The sequence below is a fragment of the Oryctolagus cuniculus genome, chromosome 19 (genome assembly GCF_964237555.1).
Source record: "Oryctolagus cuniculus chromosome 19, mOryCun1.1, whole genome shotgun sequence".
Lineage (NCBI taxonomy): Eukaryota > Metazoa > Chordata > Mammalia > Lagomorpha > Leporidae > Oryctolagus > Oryctolagus cuniculus.
Window position 1 is genome coordinate 18,923,778 of NC_091450.1, and position 17,640 is coordinate 18,941,417.

Consider the following 17,640-nt stretch of genomic DNA (forward strand, 5'->3'; position numbering starts at 1 on the left):
TACTTATCAGTGTTTGTGGGTTGGGGTCTTCGGCAGGACTCAGTGACATGCCGAGTGCAGTTTCGAGATGGACATAGGCCCCAGGGTGAGCCCAGACGTCTCACTTACACTTGGAGAAAAAAAAAAAAAACAGCTTGAGGGTGGGCATTGGCACAGTGGTTAGAGGCTGCTTGGGATGCCTGCACTCCATAGTGGAGTGCCTGGGTTACAGTCCCAGCTCCGCTTCTGATTCCAGCTTCCTGCTCATATGCACCCAGGAAGGCAAGGGGCAATGCCCTAAGTACTTGGGTCTCTGCCACCCAGCCAGGTTGACTTCCAGGTTCCTGTCTTTGGACTGGTCCAGCCCTGGCTCTTTCTGGTATTTGGGAAGTGACTTGGCAGGTGGAAGATCTCTCTGTCTTTCTATCTCTCTCTCTGTCACTTGGTCTCTGCCTCTCTCTCTGTCTCTGCCTTTCAAATAAAATGAATATGTATGAATAAACGTTTTTTAAAAGACCAGTGTGAAATACACTGAAGTGGCCGGCGCCACGGCTCACTAGGCTAATCCTCCGCCTAGCGGCGCCGGCACACCGGGTTCTAGTCCCGGTCAGGGCGTCGGATTCTGTCCCGGTTGCCCCTCTTCCAGGCCAGCTCTCTGCTGTGGCCAGGGAGTGCAGTGGAGGATGGCCCAGGTCCTTGGGCCCTGCACCCCATGGGAGACCAGGAGAAGCACCTGGCTCCTGCCATCGGATCAGTGCAGTGCGCTGGCTGCAGCGCGCCAGCCGCGGCAGCCATTGGAGGGTGAACCAATGGCAAAGGAAGACCTTTCTCTCTGTCTCTCTCTCTCACTGTCCACTCTGCCTGTCAAAAAAATAAATAAATAAATAAACTAAAGTACTCAGAATAGACGTGGTATCTGGTGCACACGGGCCAAGGTTGCACATAATTTTGGGTTCTTTGTATTTTCTAAATTTCTATGGTAATTAGCAATCCATTCTATAATCAGATAAAAATGTCAAAGTTCTAGCTAGATGGGAATAAGAAGATCTAGTGTTATATTGCACAGGAGGGTGGCTGTAGATAATGATAATGCATAGTACATCTTTAAAAAGCTTTTTAAAAGAAAGGGTTTTTAAGCTTTTTGCCGTAAAGAGATGAAAAATGTTTGAGGAAATAGATATGTTTACTCTGATTAGAACATTACACAAAGTATACAAGTATTGAGACATCACATAGTGTCCTATAAATATGTCTAATTTTTATGCATCAGTTCAAAATAGTCATTTAAAAACTTATACAGAGAGGAAAGCAATCAATGAGGGCTACTTTGAATGGTTTTACATGATTGATAGCTCCATTTCTCAGATGTGTTGCTCATCCAGCATCATTTTCTCTTTCCTTTTTTTTCCATGCTCATTTCTTACAGCCAGCACTCATCATAAAGGATTCCATTCACCAGGCATTTCACTAGGTATATCACTAGGTACATCCCATTTCACTAGGTACACAGTGCCCATCCCAGGCACTGTGTCCAATATCCAACATGCATGATAATCCAGAGAGCTGAGCCATCCTCATTTCTCTTTCAGACAGGAAAGCCACTGGACTCACTGTTGGCTGCCCAAATCCTGGCTCCTGAGCACTATTCTCTCTTTTTACCATTTCCCATCTCCTCTCATCATGGGTGGGTGGGCACTGTGGCACAGCAGGTAGAGTCACCACCCAGGATACCTGCATCCCGTATCAGAGCGCTGGTTCAGGTCTCAGCTACTCTGCTTCTGATCCACCTTCCTGTGAATGCATCATGGGAGGCAGAAGATGATGACCCAAGTGTTTGGGCTCCTGCCACCCACATGAGAGACTTGGATGGAGTTCTGGGCCTCCTGACTCGCCCTGGACCAGCCCTGGTTCTTGCAGGCATTTGGAGAGTGAGCCAATGGATTGAAGATCTATCTCTCTGTCTCTCTCTCTTTCAAATGGTTGAAAAATAAACAAACATTTGGGCTGGCGCTGCGGCTCACTAGGCTAATCCTCCGCCTGTGTCACCGGCACTCTGGGTTCTAGTCCCTGGTTGGGGCACTGGTTCTGTGCCAGTTGCTCCTCTTCCAGTCCAGCTCTCTGCTGTGGCCCGGGAAGGCAGTGGAAGATGGCCCAATTTTTGGGTCCTGCCCCCGCATGGGAGACCAGGAGGAAGCACCTGGCTCCTGGCTTCAGATCAGCGCAGCACGCTGACCATAGCAGCCATTTGAGGGGGTGAACCAACAGAAAAAAGGAAGACCTTTCTCTCTGTCTCTGTCTCACTAACTCTGCCTGTTAGAAAAAAAAAAAGAAAGAAAAGAAAAAGAAATAAACATTTGAAAATTTTCTCAACAATATTGTAGTCATGATCCAAGACTTCTCAACTTCAGCATGATTGACATTGGGGCAGATCATTCTCAGTCATGAGGGGGCTGCCCTGTGTCCATGGGGTATTTAGTAGCATCCCTGGCTGGAAGGAACCCAAAATTATACACCCAGCCACAAGATGCCATAGCAACCCCATCCCTACCACACACACCCAGCTATAAAAACCAGACTTTCTCCAGGCATTGCCAAATGTTCCCAAAAGCAAAGATCACCCTCCTTGAGAACTGCCCAGGCAGCCGCTCTTGGCTAGTTATGGAAAGGATTACAGAGCTCTTCTAGATGAACGCTCGCCGATCAAAGCCCATGGGAGCCCTCTGGCAATTGAAGCTCAGTTAGGCAGCTGCCACCTGCTAGCGCATTCCAGGGCAGGCCTTGAAAGCTGCTTGCTGCGCCCTGGCAATAAGAGTTGCAGGCTGAAGCAGGATGGTCTTGTCTCTTGTCCTGGCAGCTGGGATTGGGATGGATAACATGGGCAGTTCCTGGCCAGTGAAGGGTAAGGGATCCAGGCTGGTCTGCAGTTGGCACTGCCAAAGAGAGTCCACAGGCCCAGCTCCTTAAAAAAGAAAAGATTTATTTATTTATTTGAGAGGCAGACTTAGAGTCAGAGAGAGGGAGAGACAGAGAGAGAGGTCTTCCATCCACTGGTTCACTTCCCCAAATGGCTGCAACAGCTGGAGCTGGGCTGATCTGAAGCCAAGAGCTAGAAGTTTCTTCCAGGTCTCCCACATGGGTGCAGGGGCCCAAGCACTTGAGCCATCTTCCACTGCTTTCCCAGGCCATCAGCTGGGACGCTGGATCAGAAGTGGAGCAGCCAGGACTCAAACCGATGCCCATATGGGATGCTGGCATGGCAAGTGATTGCTTAGCTTATTAGACCACAGCACTGGCCCCAGACCCAGCTCTTGATACAGATCCTGCAGGAACTCAGATATCATTTCAAGTCCTTGCCCTACTTCTGCTAGTGGTGTGGACTCCCTAAGTACCTTTCTCTGTTTTCGCATCAGCCTGTCCCAGCTCTGGTTCTTGTGAGCATTTGGCAAATGGAAGATCTGTGTCTGTTTTGCTTGCTGTCTCTGAGTTTCAAATAAATAAATGAAGCTTTTAAATGGCTAGATTTGCATGTACTGACATGGTACAATGTCCAAGGTATATTATTAAGTAAAAAATAACATATTAGAAAGATATTTTTGTTCAATAACAATGATATCATATATGGTAGTATAAGCATAAGCATTTTATTTTTTATTTTGTCTTTAAAGATTCATTTATTTTATTTGAAATGCAGAGTTACAGAGAAAGTGGGGGAGAGAGAGACAGCGAGCGAGCGAGCGATCGATCTTTCATCTGCTGGTTCACTTCTCAGATGGCCACAAGGGCAGGAACTGAATCGATCCGAAGCCAAGAGCCAGGAGCTTCTTCCGGGTCTCCCATGTGGGTGCAGGGGCCCAAATACTTGGGCCATCTTCCGCTGCTTTCCCAGGCACATAATCAGGGAGCTAGATCAGAAATGGAGCAGTCAGGACTCAAACCGGCGTCCATATGGGATGCTGGCACTATAGGTGGAGGCTTTACCCTCGACCCACAGCACCAGCCCCAAGCATAAGCATTTTTAAAACTCTGGGGGCAGGCACTGCGGCGTAGTAGTTCCTGTGGCGCTGGCATTCCACGTGGGCGCCGTTTCAAGTCTGGGCTGCTCCTGTTCTGATCCAGCTCCCTGCGGATGCACCTGGGAAGGCAATAGAAGATGGCACAAGTGCTTGGGCCCCTGCAGCCACATGGGAAACTCAGAATAAGCTCCTGGCTCCTGGCTCCTGGCTTCAAACTGGCCCAGCTCCAGTTATTGTGGCCGTTTGGGGAGTGAACCAGCAGATGGAAGACCTCTTTCTGTCTTTCCCTCTCTGTAATTCTACCTCTCAAGTAAATAAATAAATAAATCTTTAAAAAACAACAACAACAACAAAAAAAACCTCTGTAGGAATATGTATCAAATTGTTAGCATTGGTTCTCCCTAAAGCATAGAATGAGACTTGCTCTATCTTGTGAATTTCTGTACAATTAATTTAGTAATAAAAGTCAAGTGTATGGAAATGTCCTCATAGAAAAAATTTTTATTTATTTTCATTTTATTTGAAAGGCAGTGAAAGATAGAGACATACAAAGAGAGATCTTCCACATGCTGGTTCACTTCCCAAGTGCATGCCACTATTAGGGCTGGACCAGCTTGAAGCCAGGAATCCAGAACTCAGTCTGAGTTTCCCAAGTTTGCGGCAGGGATCCAATTATTTCGCCATCACCTGCTGCCTCCCAGAGTGCACACTAGCATAAAGCTGGAATCAGGAACAGCACTGGGACTTGAACTCAGGCATTCTTAATATGGGATGTGGCCATCATAAGCAAGGTCTTAGCCATTGCACCAAACATCCATCTCAGGGGAAAAAAATTTTTTTTTTTAAAAATTGAGCCTTCAACCTGAGCCCATTCATACTATCAAACACAAGCAGATGAAGACTGGATGGAACTCCCAGAATGTGAATACAGTGATTGACCACAGAGGGATAATGGGCCGTTTGTGGCACTCGTGTGGCCCTTACAGAGGCCAGCCCGCCCCGATGCGCCCTATGTGTTTAACCTGGGGTGATTCTGGATGTAGTCTTGCCACTGTAACCACTATCACTGGCACCTGTCTCCCCAGGATGGACGACATCCAGCTCTGCAAGGACATCATGGACTTGAAGCAGGAGCTGCAGAACTTGGTCGCCATCCCAGGTAACCATGTGGGACTTCACTGGGCGGTGACCAGCTGCTCAGGCCTGCAAGGGCCTGCCGCTGGGCTCCAGAAGACAGAGCTCGTCTCTTCTCCTAGAGGGGCCTCGCTCTTGCAGCGTAGCACTCCCCAAATGCATGTCTTCACCCCAGACACACGGTTCAGTCTCTCCAAGTCAGGCAGACTCAGGCTCAAGTCCGAATTCTGCCTGCCTCCTTGACCTTGGGGAAGTCACTGTCTCTGAGACTCAGTTTCTCCTCCTCCTCTGAAATGGGTGTAGTAATAGCAACAGCACCTGACCCAGGGGTATAAATATCACCAGGGTGAGCAAGGCAGCACAGACCAAATCCTGCCTGTTATTTGGCCCAAAGAGTCCAGTGAGCATTAGCAATTATCACCGTTCTTTTCCTGTTTGGGAATAGGCAGAGTATAGTCGTTAGGATTCTGACTTTGGAGTCAAACCTGTGTTTGCTAGTTGTTGAGGACATTACTTCCTTGGTTCCTTCTCCCCCAGAAACCCTCCCCTGCCCATCCTGCTGGGGCAGGTGCTCTCTGTGGGACTTATCCCCATCAAAGTCCTTAGCGCATAGCTGTGCATCGATTCATATGTCTCTGTCTAGATGCCATGCTTCTTGAGGGTACACACGAGGGCCTGGTAGGTGCTAAAGGGAAGTTCACTGGGTGAATGAACACAGCTCTGTCAGACGAACCATCTGACAAGGAGCATCAGAGGCTGGATAAGTCCCCTCCCCACCCCCACCATCCTTGACTTGAACACTGTCACTATTCTGTCAGCTGAGAAAGCGTGCGGTGTGCCAAGAGGCTGCTATGCAGCAGGCCCCAAGCTAGGTGCTGCACTGAAGGTGCTGAACAGAGAAGGATTCCGTGCTCTCAGGGGCTCACAAGTCAGTGGAAACAAACAAGGCCTTGCACACAGGCGTGCCTGTACTGAGCAAGGGAGCAGCTACTACCAAGCAAGCAGTGCAGTGCAAGGAGCTGTAGCTCAATGTTTCTCAACCCCGACACATGGACACGTGTGGGGGGTGTCAAAATGGCAATGTCATCATCTGGGGGTTGAGGGCTCCGTGTTGTGCCTTATGGGATTTGTGGGCAGCATCCCTGGCTTCTGGCCACTACCTGCGAGGAGCACATGTCCCCCTCCTGCAGTTGTGCCACCAAAAATGTCTGCAGATGTTGCTGAATGTCCCCCAGGGAGCCTAAGAACAACTGCTCCAGGGTGCAGTGACCTAGGGAGGGATCCACATGGGTAGTGTGTACAGTGATGGGTTAGACACCACTGCTTGATTTATTTATTTATTTGACAGGCAGAGTTAGACAGTGAGAGAGAGAGACAGAGAGAAAGGTCTTCCTTCTGTTGGTCCCCGCCCCCCCCCCCAAATGGCCGCTATGGCCGGCATGCTACGCCAATCCGAAGCCAGGAGTCAGGTGCTTCCTCTTGGTCTCCCACACAGGTACAGAGCCCAAGCACTCGGGCCATCCTCCACTGCCTTCCTGGGCCACAGCAGAGAGCTGGACTGGAAGAGGGGCAACCGGGACTAGAACCCAGGGTGCCGGCGCCACAGGCAGAGGATTAGCCAAGTGAGCCACGGCGCCGGCCAGACACCACTGCTTTAACAGCATTGACTAGGCATCAGACAGGGCCCCATGCAGGCCCTGAGATAAACACATCAATAGACTGTCCTCATTGAAAGCAGGTGACAGCTAATGGGCCTAGGATTTCTTTGTGGAGTGATCAACATGTTCTGAAATGAATTGTGTATTCACTCTGTGAAGACACTTGGAGCGGGTGAATTGCATGGGATGTGAATTGCATCTCAATGAAGTTGCCAAAAAAGTTAAATGTCAAACATAAAACAGTGAACGAATAGGGGGAAGGTACCCGTGTCCAGACTTATCCACTCTACATTCAGATTCAGTTGGTCTGCAGTGCAGTTCTGGCATTAGTAATTGCTTTTTCAATTTTTATTTTTTTAAACCTACTTGAGAGGCAGAGAGACAGACAGGCAGACAGAGTTCCCATCTGCTGGTTCATTCCTCAAATGCCTGTAATCTGAGAGCCAAGAATTCCATCCAAGTCTCCCACATAGGTGGCAGGGACCCAACATATTGACCCATTGCCTGCTTCCTTCCCGGGTCTGCATTAGCAGGAAACTGGAATCCAGAGTGGATGTGAGACTGGAACCCAGGAGCTCTGATACGGGATTCAAGGCATCCAAGTGGTGTGTTAACCACTAGGCCAAGTCCCCGCCCCCAACACTGGCAATGTTTAAAAGCTTCTCACGTAACTGTGGTGAGCAGCCAGGGGCGAGAGCCACCAAATCTGTTGCATTCTCATTTTATAGCCCTCAGAGGGCCAGTCTGGTTGAAAGGCACAGCAGCCCATCCAGGCTTAGAAAAGCACAAAATGGGCAATTACTGGAAAGACAGCAAAGTCTTCCAGAACCCTTGGGCACTGTATTTGCTCCAGTCTCCTGTCTCAGTTCTGGAGCCTAGAGGTCTGAAACCAAGGTGTCTGGGGGAGACTCCGTCCTTGCGCCCTCAGCCTTGGGTAGCTCCCATCCGTCCTTGGCCTTCCTTGGCTTGGGCTGTTTCGCCCCAATCTGCCTTCACATGGCCCTTTTCCCAGAGTGTCGTCTCTTCTTTAGGGACACCCATCGTTGATTGACAGCACACTCTAATGAGGATGACCTCATCCTAGCTTAACTAATTACAGCTGCAAAGTAATTTCCAAATTACTTTGGCTATGGGATTTTTCCAGATAGGATAGACAGGCATTTTTGAGGGCAGACACTATTTCCTATTAGATTAGACATGAATTTGGGGTGAGGGAGAACACTGTTCAACCACTTACGTGTGTGAAGCTCAGCCCCCCCCCCAAAGAACCCAGGACAAGCACAAAGTCCATGGAATGTTCTTTGCCCCTCACCCCCATTTTGGGTGCACATGAGCCAACCATCTCTCTTCCATGATCTCCCCATGCAGGACCCCAACTTTCAGAACCTCTGTGTCCCAGTTTCAACTCCCAGGAGACTCCGATGGTCCAACCTGGGCCACCCCTCCTTCTCAGGAAGGAGTCCCAGAGCTCACAGGTGGCTCGGCAGGGCACGTGGGAGCCTCCTGAGGCAACAGAGGCATTTGAGCACCGCAAGGCTCCTATGGGCCAGGGGAGCTCCCGCCGGGGCTGAGGCAGCCTCCAGAGCACACATGGAAATGACTGAGCGCAGCTGACCAGGGCCGGGAGAGGACACGGCACTTCGCAGAAGCATGGCAAACTCAGGGGTGAAGATAAATAATGTTTTAGTGTAATGTTTAAAAAATCAAAATTCATGCAGAAAAGCACTCATAATGAACAAAACAGCAAAAGCGTAAATAAAGATGGGATGCTGTGACCTACAGCATAAGCGAGGCAGCCCCACCTGAGAGTGTCCCACCCCAGAGGCCCACTGAGTCCCCCCGAAACTGCTTCCTCCTGGTGGCTCTCGTGCAGAAGTTCAGACAATCAGGCGCAGTGGGGATCCCTTCTTTCTCCTCTCCCCCTGGCCACCTTCCCCAGCTCCTCGTCCTTCCCCTGTGTTGAGTCTTTCTGTGCATTCTCAGGACCAGTGCCAGGTTTCTAGATGGATTTTGCTGCATTTAAGGGAAGAACATCAATGTTTCCTGGCAACACATCAATAAATGTATTAAGTAAGGAGAACAGTAAAGGAATGAGAAAACTGGGCTTTTTGAGCCAGGCTCAGAACCTTGAAAATGGGGTTGTGAGTGCGGGGACTGTGACTGGAGGAGGCCTGGGGCCTTCCTGCCTCAAGGGCTTCTCAAGGCCAAGCCAAAATGTCTCTGCTGCCACCACTGCCAACTGGGGATGCTTAGGTCTGGCTGCAGAGGCCCCAGGCTCCTGCCCCTGGGAAGTAAAAATGGTGTTTCCCTCCCAGAGTTGTTGGGAAAGATTAAACAGTGGTTCTCAGTGGGGGTGATGTCTGGAGACGTTTTTAGTTGTCACAACTTGGGAGAAGGGGTGTCGCTCCTGGCCTGAGTGGGGCCAGGGGTGTTGCTAAACGCCTGCAGTGCACAGAAGGATCTAATCCCAAATCCCAACAGTGCCCAGGTGGAAAAGCCTAATTGGGATGAAACTCTGAAGTCCATGGTAATTTGAACATAATTTTAATGGTTTCTTTGTTAAGCACTTGTCATGTGCTCACTTGGGCTATGAGATTTGCTGCTTCTTCATTCAATAAGGATTTATTTCCTTTGTACCTGTAAATATTTCACATGGAAGCCATTTAATCATTATGACCACAGTGAACCATGTAAAATAAGTGCATCAGAACAGTAGCTAACTTTTCATGAGCCCTTACTGTGCTGCCAGCAGAGAGTTAGGTGTTTCACTTGGTCTGCACCTCTTACAACTTGTAACAACCTTAGGATCATGAGTACTGAGAGACTGGATGCCCAGAGAGGTTGAGGAATGTGCCCAGAGTCACACAGCTCAGCAGAGGCAGGTCCTGGGGCATCAGGTCAGGACTGTGTGATTCTACAGCGGGGGTTCACAGTTATGGTAAGAGCTGTGGGCCAGGGAGAGTGGATGGAAGCCTGAGCTGAGGAGATGGGGGGAGGCAGTAAGAAGCAGGTAGATGGTGGCACTTGCTGGTAGGTGGGCAATGCCGATAGGAAAGATATGTGACACACACACAGGTGACCAGAACTGGCCAGTGACTTGGAAACTGGTTCATAAGCCGGCACAGCCCAGTTCCTGAGTCGGCGGCTTCTCTTAGAGTCACCATGGGTGCTGCCGCAGGGTATCCGGGGGAGGCTGGGGAATGCCTGCTCGGGCAAGAGCTAGACACACACAGATGAATAACCTGGGGCAAGGCTTGTCAGTTTCTCAGGGCCCTGGCCAAGATCTGGGGAGCTGTAGAGGACCCTTAGAAATGCCGCAGTGCTACAGGTGGTGACCTGGAGAGGAAAGGCAGACTGAGGACTCCCTAGGAGAGCCGGGGTGAGCAGGGTGCCCTGGCAAGTCAGTGGGTGCTGGCACTCCTGTGAAGAGGGCAGGGAGGGGCTCCGTGGCACCAATGAATGATTTGAGGAACCAGACCCCTCCCCCCACAGCGCCCTCCATGGGAGGAACAATGCCACCATCATTCGGCGCAGCCAAGGCCAGGATTCCGTGGCTGCTAGCCATGCCCCTGCCCCTCAGGCTCACCAGTAGCCTTCCAGTCAGTGAGAGAAAGCAACCTGCCCTCCTGCCCAAATACAGTTATCCCTGTGTCCATGGGCTCCACTCCCAGAGTCAACCAACCAAGGATCAAAAACATTGAGAAAAAGAAAGTGGTCTGTACTGAACACTTCCAGACGTCTTTCTTGTGAGGTGTAACAGCCATCACATAGCATTTGCATTGCATTAGGTATTGTAAGTCATCTAGAGAGGAGGTGAAGTACATAGGAGGGTGTACGGGTTGCCAGGGGTTAAGCCACCGCTTAGAACTTCTGCATCCCATATCAGAGTGCCAGGGTTTGAATCCTGGCTCTGCTTCCAATTCTAGCTTCCTGCTAATGCATACCTTGCAAGGCTGCAGATGGACTTCGACACAGCTTAAGTACTTGGGAGACCCAGGTGGAGTTTTGGGATCCTGGCTTTGGCCTTGTCCAGCCCCACTGTTGCAGGCATTTGGGGAGTGAACCAGCAGATAGAAAATCTCTCTTTGTATGTGTCTCTATGCCTTTCAAATGAAGTGAAAATAAATTAAAAATAAGTAAATAAAGCACATTGGAAGGTGTGCATAGGTTTTATGCAAACATGGTACCATTCTTTAGAAAAGACTTCAGCATCCATGGATTTGGTGTTGGTAGGGGGGTCCCAGAACCTAGCCTCCCTCCTCCCCCCAGACACCAAGTGACAGCTATATGATACTCTCCTCACCTCTAGTTCTGCTTCCAGATCTAGAAGTTGTCAGTGCCAATCCTAGGCAGGCAGACCTTGCAAGCTGCCCCCACGGTTTTTATTCCAAAGGGGTCCAAGCTGAAGGAGCCCAAAGAAAGCTTAAGATTTTGCCTCTTCAGTTCCTCAGTCTTCATTTCTGGCCATTTTCTTTCTTTTCTGTTCGGTGTCCCTGCCCATGGTATCGGGGACAGGGATAATGTGATCAGCACTGATGACTGAAGTCTCCTGATAAACTGTCTTGCCCTCACCCCAGAGTAATTCTCCTGGCTTCCTGAGCCGCACTTACCGTGTCACTGCCATTTGCTGAGCACTCACCAAGGCCAAGTTCTCGGCCAACATGGCTACATCTGAAACCTCCCTGCGCATTTTATGCGTGAGGAAACTGTAGCTAGAAAAAATCAAGTTGCTTCTCTAAGCTCCCCCAGTGAGCGCAGTGGTAGAGCCAGGATTCCCACCACGTCCCATCAGCTTCAATTTCAAGTTGCACTCAGTTGCTGTTTTGCCAATGCTTTCTTCTTCCCAGAAAAAGAGAAAACCAAGATGCAGAAGCAGAGAGAGGATGAGCTCATCCAGAAGATTCACAAACTGGTGCAGAAGAGGGACTTCCTGGTGGACGACGCCGAGGTTGAGAGGTTAAGGTCAGTGGGCTGCCCGTCCCCCAACGCTGGGCTGCCAGACCCTGACCTTCCACTTCCTGCTCCTGGCAGTCACAGCCTGTATCAGGCATGGCCTCAGTCAACACTCCCCGGACACTGAACCTGAGCGAATCCAGCCTCTGCCGTGAGGGCCCATTTCATGTTCAAGAGAATATCAAGTCCAGCTCTAAAAGGCAGAGGCCTGTGTGTTCTAGGAAGGTGACCAGGAAGTAATCACACCATACAACACACAGCAGAGCTTCTTAAACGTTCCCCAGCTCATCCAGACTTGAAACTACTCCTATCCTCTCTCTCTCTGAAAACCGTCCCTGTACCAACTCACCTGCCCTCTCTACTTCCCAGCTTTTCTTCCTTTCCCTTCCAAGTGATTCCGATGCTTCTCCTACCTATGTACACCTGCCACCGTGATCTGGACAACAGACCCTGGAAGCACAGGGGCTGGGCGTGGAGAACGCTGGGAGGGTTGACTCTTGACTGTTTACTCCCAGCACTCTCCTATGGAGGGCAACATCCTCTCTATTCTCTGTGTCCTCCGAAATCCCTCCCCACAGCCCAGCGACGCGCCTTGCCTCTCTCAGCTGGCTGGGTGACTCTTCGAAGAGCAAAGGTGGCTTGCTCTCTGGCACCTCCCATGTCCCTGTGGTAGCACAGGTAATTAAGGTGGTGTAAAGGTTCAAGATCAGAAGAGGTGTTGCTTGGCTCACCAAACTCCCAGCAGGAGGCTAGGTCCTGTGATGTCCCTGCCTCTGTCCTGGGGTCCCACCCTTGCTCTGGTCAAGTACTTACCCCATCACTGATTCAGAGCAGGTTCATCCAACAGAACACACACAGTCCACATAACATCCATGCATTAGTCACAAAGTTCCCCACACGTAACCTTTTGTCTCATTCCGTTGGTTCCTTGATGTTTTCTTTGCTTACTGTTTTTTGCTTCCTCTCTCCCACACATCTGCTTTCACAGAGAGCAAGAAGAAGACAAGGAAATGGCCGATTTCCTGAGAATCAAGTTAAAATCTCTAGACAAAGTAACCAAATCTTCAGCCAGTAAGTACGGACGTTATTCCTCCTCCTTCCCCATCCAAGAGGAAAGGATATTTCAAGATGTGGGAGCAAGAGAGGCACAATACAGTGCACTCTAGAGATCAAACCTGAGCACAGGACGGCAGCAGGCACCTTCCTTGGACATGTGACCTGCGATGTCACCCAGGGCCCTGTGCTCAGCAGGGCACTTGGTTTCATGTCCTGCTGTTGCTGTCTTGAAATTCCTAATCATTTTGGGTCAAGGGGCCATGCATTTTCATTTTGTGCCAAATCCCACAAACTTTGTTGCCGGTCCCGGCAACAGCTGTCCCTTCCTAATTGTGTGGCTTGGTGCATGTCACAAGGTGCAGGAAGCCCTCCCTGCTGTCAGGAATGAAGCCAGAGCACCCCTCTCAGAATATTAGCTTCAGAAGACACCCAGAGCAAAAAGGGCGTGGTAGGAGAGAAGTTGGGGAAATGGTGCACATTTGACCCTCTATTTTGAGGGTCCCAGTGTCCATTAGGTTACTAAAGTGATAAGGTCCTGCTGTGAAGGAATCGTCTTCTCTTTGTTGACCAATGTTGCTCACGTGTGTTCTGACTGCTGTATTAGTGAGGCCTCGCTCAGTTACAAGACACAGATGTCCAACTCAAAGATTTGCTGGAGAAAGAGCACTAAGAAGTAGGGTCTCTGGGACCGAATGTTATGAAAACTTGCTCACTTTCCTCCGTCTGTTTCTCATCTCTGCCCCTCTGCATGTTTGCTTCATTTTCCCCTACTGCTCAGCCTTCTCCATGGGGCCAGAACCCCAGAACAATAGCTTAGTGATCTCATATCAGTCCCCAGAATTCTTTCTTTGGGTATCTGACTACATAAATATGAAGGGAAAATTTCAGCAGGTACTTCCTGGACTCTGTTTCCATTTCTGAGGTCCACTGTCACGAAGAAGCCAGGTACCAGCATGCACAGTAAGTCCGTAGGAAAAGTGAGATCCACTTTTAAGCTGGAACAAGATCAGCGTGGATTGGCACAAAAGGGTGGGCTGAGAAATTGCCCATGGCTTCCATTAAAAATGTGGTCAGTGAACCAATCGAGGGACATGAAGACTACAGTTGGGCCCCACAGGAGCTTCTTACTACTGGGCGAACTGGATGCAATCAAAGACACTGTGCTGGGCAAATGGCAGTATTTTTGAAAGCACCTTCACCTCTGGCCCAGCAGGCTGACCCACAGGGAAGGACACTGCCGGGAGAGGCCTGCAGCATCCCTGGATTTCAGAGTTGTGGAACTTTGTTCAAGACCAAAGTCTCTGTTCAGTCTAAAGTGATGTGGTGACTGAAGCCAGAGGTGATGCACTTTCACCATAGCTTCATTTTAACTTAAAATCACCGTTCCCTTGCCTGCAGTCAGCCTCATACCATTTTTAAAGTCAATAAGGTGGAAATCAATAAATCTGAATTCAAAAAAAAAAAAAAAAAACTGATGGCCAGGTCTATGTCACACACCCAGCCCTGCTGCCACAGGGACAGAAGCTGTTATGAGAAGAAGAGGAACTGGAAATCTTGCTGGGAAATCAATAAATCTGAATCAATACATTTTGCTGCAGAAATCAATAAATCTGAAAACTGACTGGCCAGATCTCTAGCACATGCCCACTCCTGCAGCCACAGGAACAAGAGCTGTTTTGAGAAGACAAACAGAAAATCTTGCTGGGAAGACAAAAATCAAAAGCTGCTGCGATCTATATACCCACACCCATGATTTTCACTGACCACCCATTAACATCCTGTGAAAATACAGCTGTGGAGGGTGGGGAGTAAGGAAGGAAAAGGGGCTGAGGCCCTGAAAACTACAAAGCACATGATCCCTGCCTAAAGCCGGGATCCTCAGTGGACTGTCTCTTCCATGAAGAGTGAAGTGGAAAAACTCCACCTTGCTGCATAAAGAAGGAGCAAGTAAATTTGCCTTCTTAATAGGGCTGTAAGATGGAAAATGATGATTCTGGCAAGAAAACAAAGCACATGCAAGGGGTCAAGTGTGAGGCTCAGCCGGCGCCGTGGCTCAATAGGCTAATCCTCCACCTTGCGGCGCCGGCACACCGGGTTCTAGTCCCGGTCGGGGCGCCGGATTCTGTCCCGGTTGCCCCTCTTCCAGGCCAGCTCTCTGCTATGGCCAGGGAGTGCAGTGGAGGATGGCCCAGGTGCTTGGGCCCTGCACCCCATGGGAGACCAGGAAAAGCACCTGGCTCCTGGCTCCTGCCATCGGATCAGCGCGGTGCGCCGGCTGCAGCGGCGGCCATTGGAGGGTGAACCAACGGCAAGGGAAGACCTGTCTCTCTCTCTCACTGTCCACTCTGCCTATCAAAAAATAAAAAAAAAAAAAAAAAAAAAAAAAAAAAAGTGTGAGGCCCAATTACATACCCTCATCTGGCGCTAGAACCCCAAGTTGGAAAACAGAGAACTATTCTAAAACCAGTGAAGTCCCTGGGGCCTCAGCAAGAACACCACAAAACTTCTCAGTGGAGATTCTTCAGCTTCTCACGGCGCACAGCACTGCCACAGATAAAACACCTCCTAGGAAAATGGGCTGTCAGTAGAAATTAAAGACCATGAACTACTGAGCCAGTATGAGAATCAGTAGCTGTAACAAAGAAAATATCTTCCCAAGAGTCAACATAACGGAGCCACCTAAAAGAGATGATAAACTGAATATATTTAAATTATCAAAGACATAGGAGAGGAAACAGAATCCAAAATAAAATAGCAGGATGCCATGAAAAAAGAAAGCTAACTTGGGAAAAATTAGCCTTTCAAAAGAATATTATCTTCACTGAAGGAAAAACTCAGTGGAGTAAATACACAGACACAGTTGAAGGAAAGTTTCACAAATTGGAAAGCAGACATAAGGAAATTGCCCAGAATGTAGCACAGAGACTAAGAGATGAAAACTATGAAAGAGATGAAACTTAGAGGCTAGAATGAGAGAGCCCAACTTGCATTGAATAGGCACTCCAGAAGGAAACCAAGCAGACAGTGGGGAAGTTGAGATTATCTGAAAAGATAATATATAAGTATTTTCCAAACTTGAAAAACATGAGCCCTCAGATTAAAGTGACCTGAACAAAAATTCTCCTTTATTTAGTCACAAAATACTGAGTACCAAGGCCCTGTGGCTAGACTTGGGATATACAATGGTGAAGAAAACTGACTAGGAAAAGGGCAGAAGCTCTGGATGAAAGCTGAGACCTGCAAGCTGGTAAGCCCACAGGAGGATGGGAACATTGATGAGATGTTTAAAATGCACTTGAGCTCTCCATACCACCTGAACAAGGCCTGAGCCAGGCGTAACCAGGAGTTGGAGTGGGGCTGGGACTGCAGACACTCGGGGCCCTCCTCACCTTTCTTTCTCTTTTTCTGTTCCTTTCTCCCTCTGTGTACCTACCTTGCTGCAGGCTCCCGGGCAGAGAAGAAAGCAGAGCCCCCACCTAGCAAGCCCATGGTGGCCAAGACAGGGCTGGCACTCATCAAGGATTGCTGTGGGGCCACCCAGTGCAACATCATGTAGCCCCCACATGGGGTGCCCCCAGGGCCACAGGGGCCCCCTCCCACCCTCTTGTCTTCATAGACCCCATTTCACTGGGGCCCAAGAACTCTCCAAGGTGGAAGGGGTTGAAGGCAAGCCTGTGACTGCCGCCAGGGGCCATGGGTGTGGCAGGCGGGCCCAGCGCCCTGTACAGAGTGTAGCAATAGGGAGTCCCTCACCGTCGCATGGCCCTCCCCAGAGCATGCCGAACCCAGGAGTCTGTCTCACTGTTTAGCCAACCACCAGGAAAGGTCCTCCTTCAAAAACGTGTATCTCCACTTCTATCTAGCTGTAGCTAACCCACCGTGCGAATGAACTGGGAGAGGGGCATGATCCCTAGGTGTGTGTAGTTGTGACTTCTCAACAAGCTAGCACCGTGTTGGACACATCCCCCATCCACCCTCCTAGCTCTGCTGTCAGGCCAGCCTCAGATGGGCATGAGTCCTGCCCCCTGTGCGTCCCCTCCCAGGGGCTGGGTCTGGAGGGCTCCCACACGGCCCGTGCATCTCTCAGGCACCATCAGTAGAGCATCCTTAGACACACCACGCGCCCACCTGTCAGGAATGAGCTTCACATCCCAGCCTGTGTCTGGGCACAGGTCACATCAGGAGGGTGTCCACTGCATCCTTGGCTCTTTCACTTGCTAGGTCTGCCCCAGGTGTGCAGAGCACAGTGGGGGTGGGAAGCCTGGGTGGGAGCAAATCCAATGGTTGGGGGAGGTCGCAGAGAACTGGAGGCTGCAATGTCAGGGGCAGACAGACAAGAAAGGGGCCCAGAGTGGATGCTGACCCAGGTACTTTCCACCCACGGGGACCACTGCAGGGAGTGCCAACAGGACGCCGCCTCACCAGCCCAACACACAGACCTCCGTAAAGAACAGTGACTGGCGGGAGAAGCAGCCTGGCCCCAGTGTGTCCCATCATTTGGTGGCATATTTGAGCCAGCCTCACAATTCCACCTGTGTCAGTTGATATCCATTTACTACAGCCAGCCCGGCACAGCCCCGTGACCTCTCTGTACGTGTGTGTGTCGTGACCGGCCTAAGTAGTTAGCGTAAGATTCGCTGATGTGCAATCATCCATCAGAGAAAATAAAAATGGAAACCACTGTACTTGGCATTTTAAAAGGTTTTACTTCCCCCCTCTCCCTGATTATGGAAGTCATCCATGTACATAGTAAATCATTTTAAAGGTGCAGAAAATACAAGGAAGTTTTTAGTTCTTTTTAACACCATAATTTCTTCAGCTAGAGAACACTTCTGACATTTTGATGC

General features: G+C 49.8%; 1 protein-coding gene across 2 annotated transcripts in view; it reads left to right on the plus strand.

Annotated features, from left to right (window-relative positions):
- The window catches only part of BMERB1 (bMERB domain containing 1), a 152,799-nt gene that overhangs the window by 120,804 nt on the left and 14,355 nt on the right, over window positions 1-17,640 (plus strand). The window contains exons 3-6 of one of the 2 annotated variants that reach the window (XM_002711778.5): window positions 5,078-5,151; window positions 11,632-11,746; window positions 12,726-12,808; window positions 16,237-17,478. In XM_002711778.5, coding sequence (XP_002711824.1) covers window positions 5,078-5,151; window positions 11,632-11,746; window positions 12,726-12,808; window positions 16,237-16,349 — 385 coding nt within the window. In that variant the 3' untranslated portion in view covers window positions 16,350-17,478. Of the gene's footprint in view, window positions 1-5,077; window positions 5,152-11,631; window positions 11,747-12,725; window positions 12,809-16,236; window positions 17,479-17,640 lie in introns of those variants that run through there. The other variant, XM_008257799.4, reaches the window with a different exon arrangement.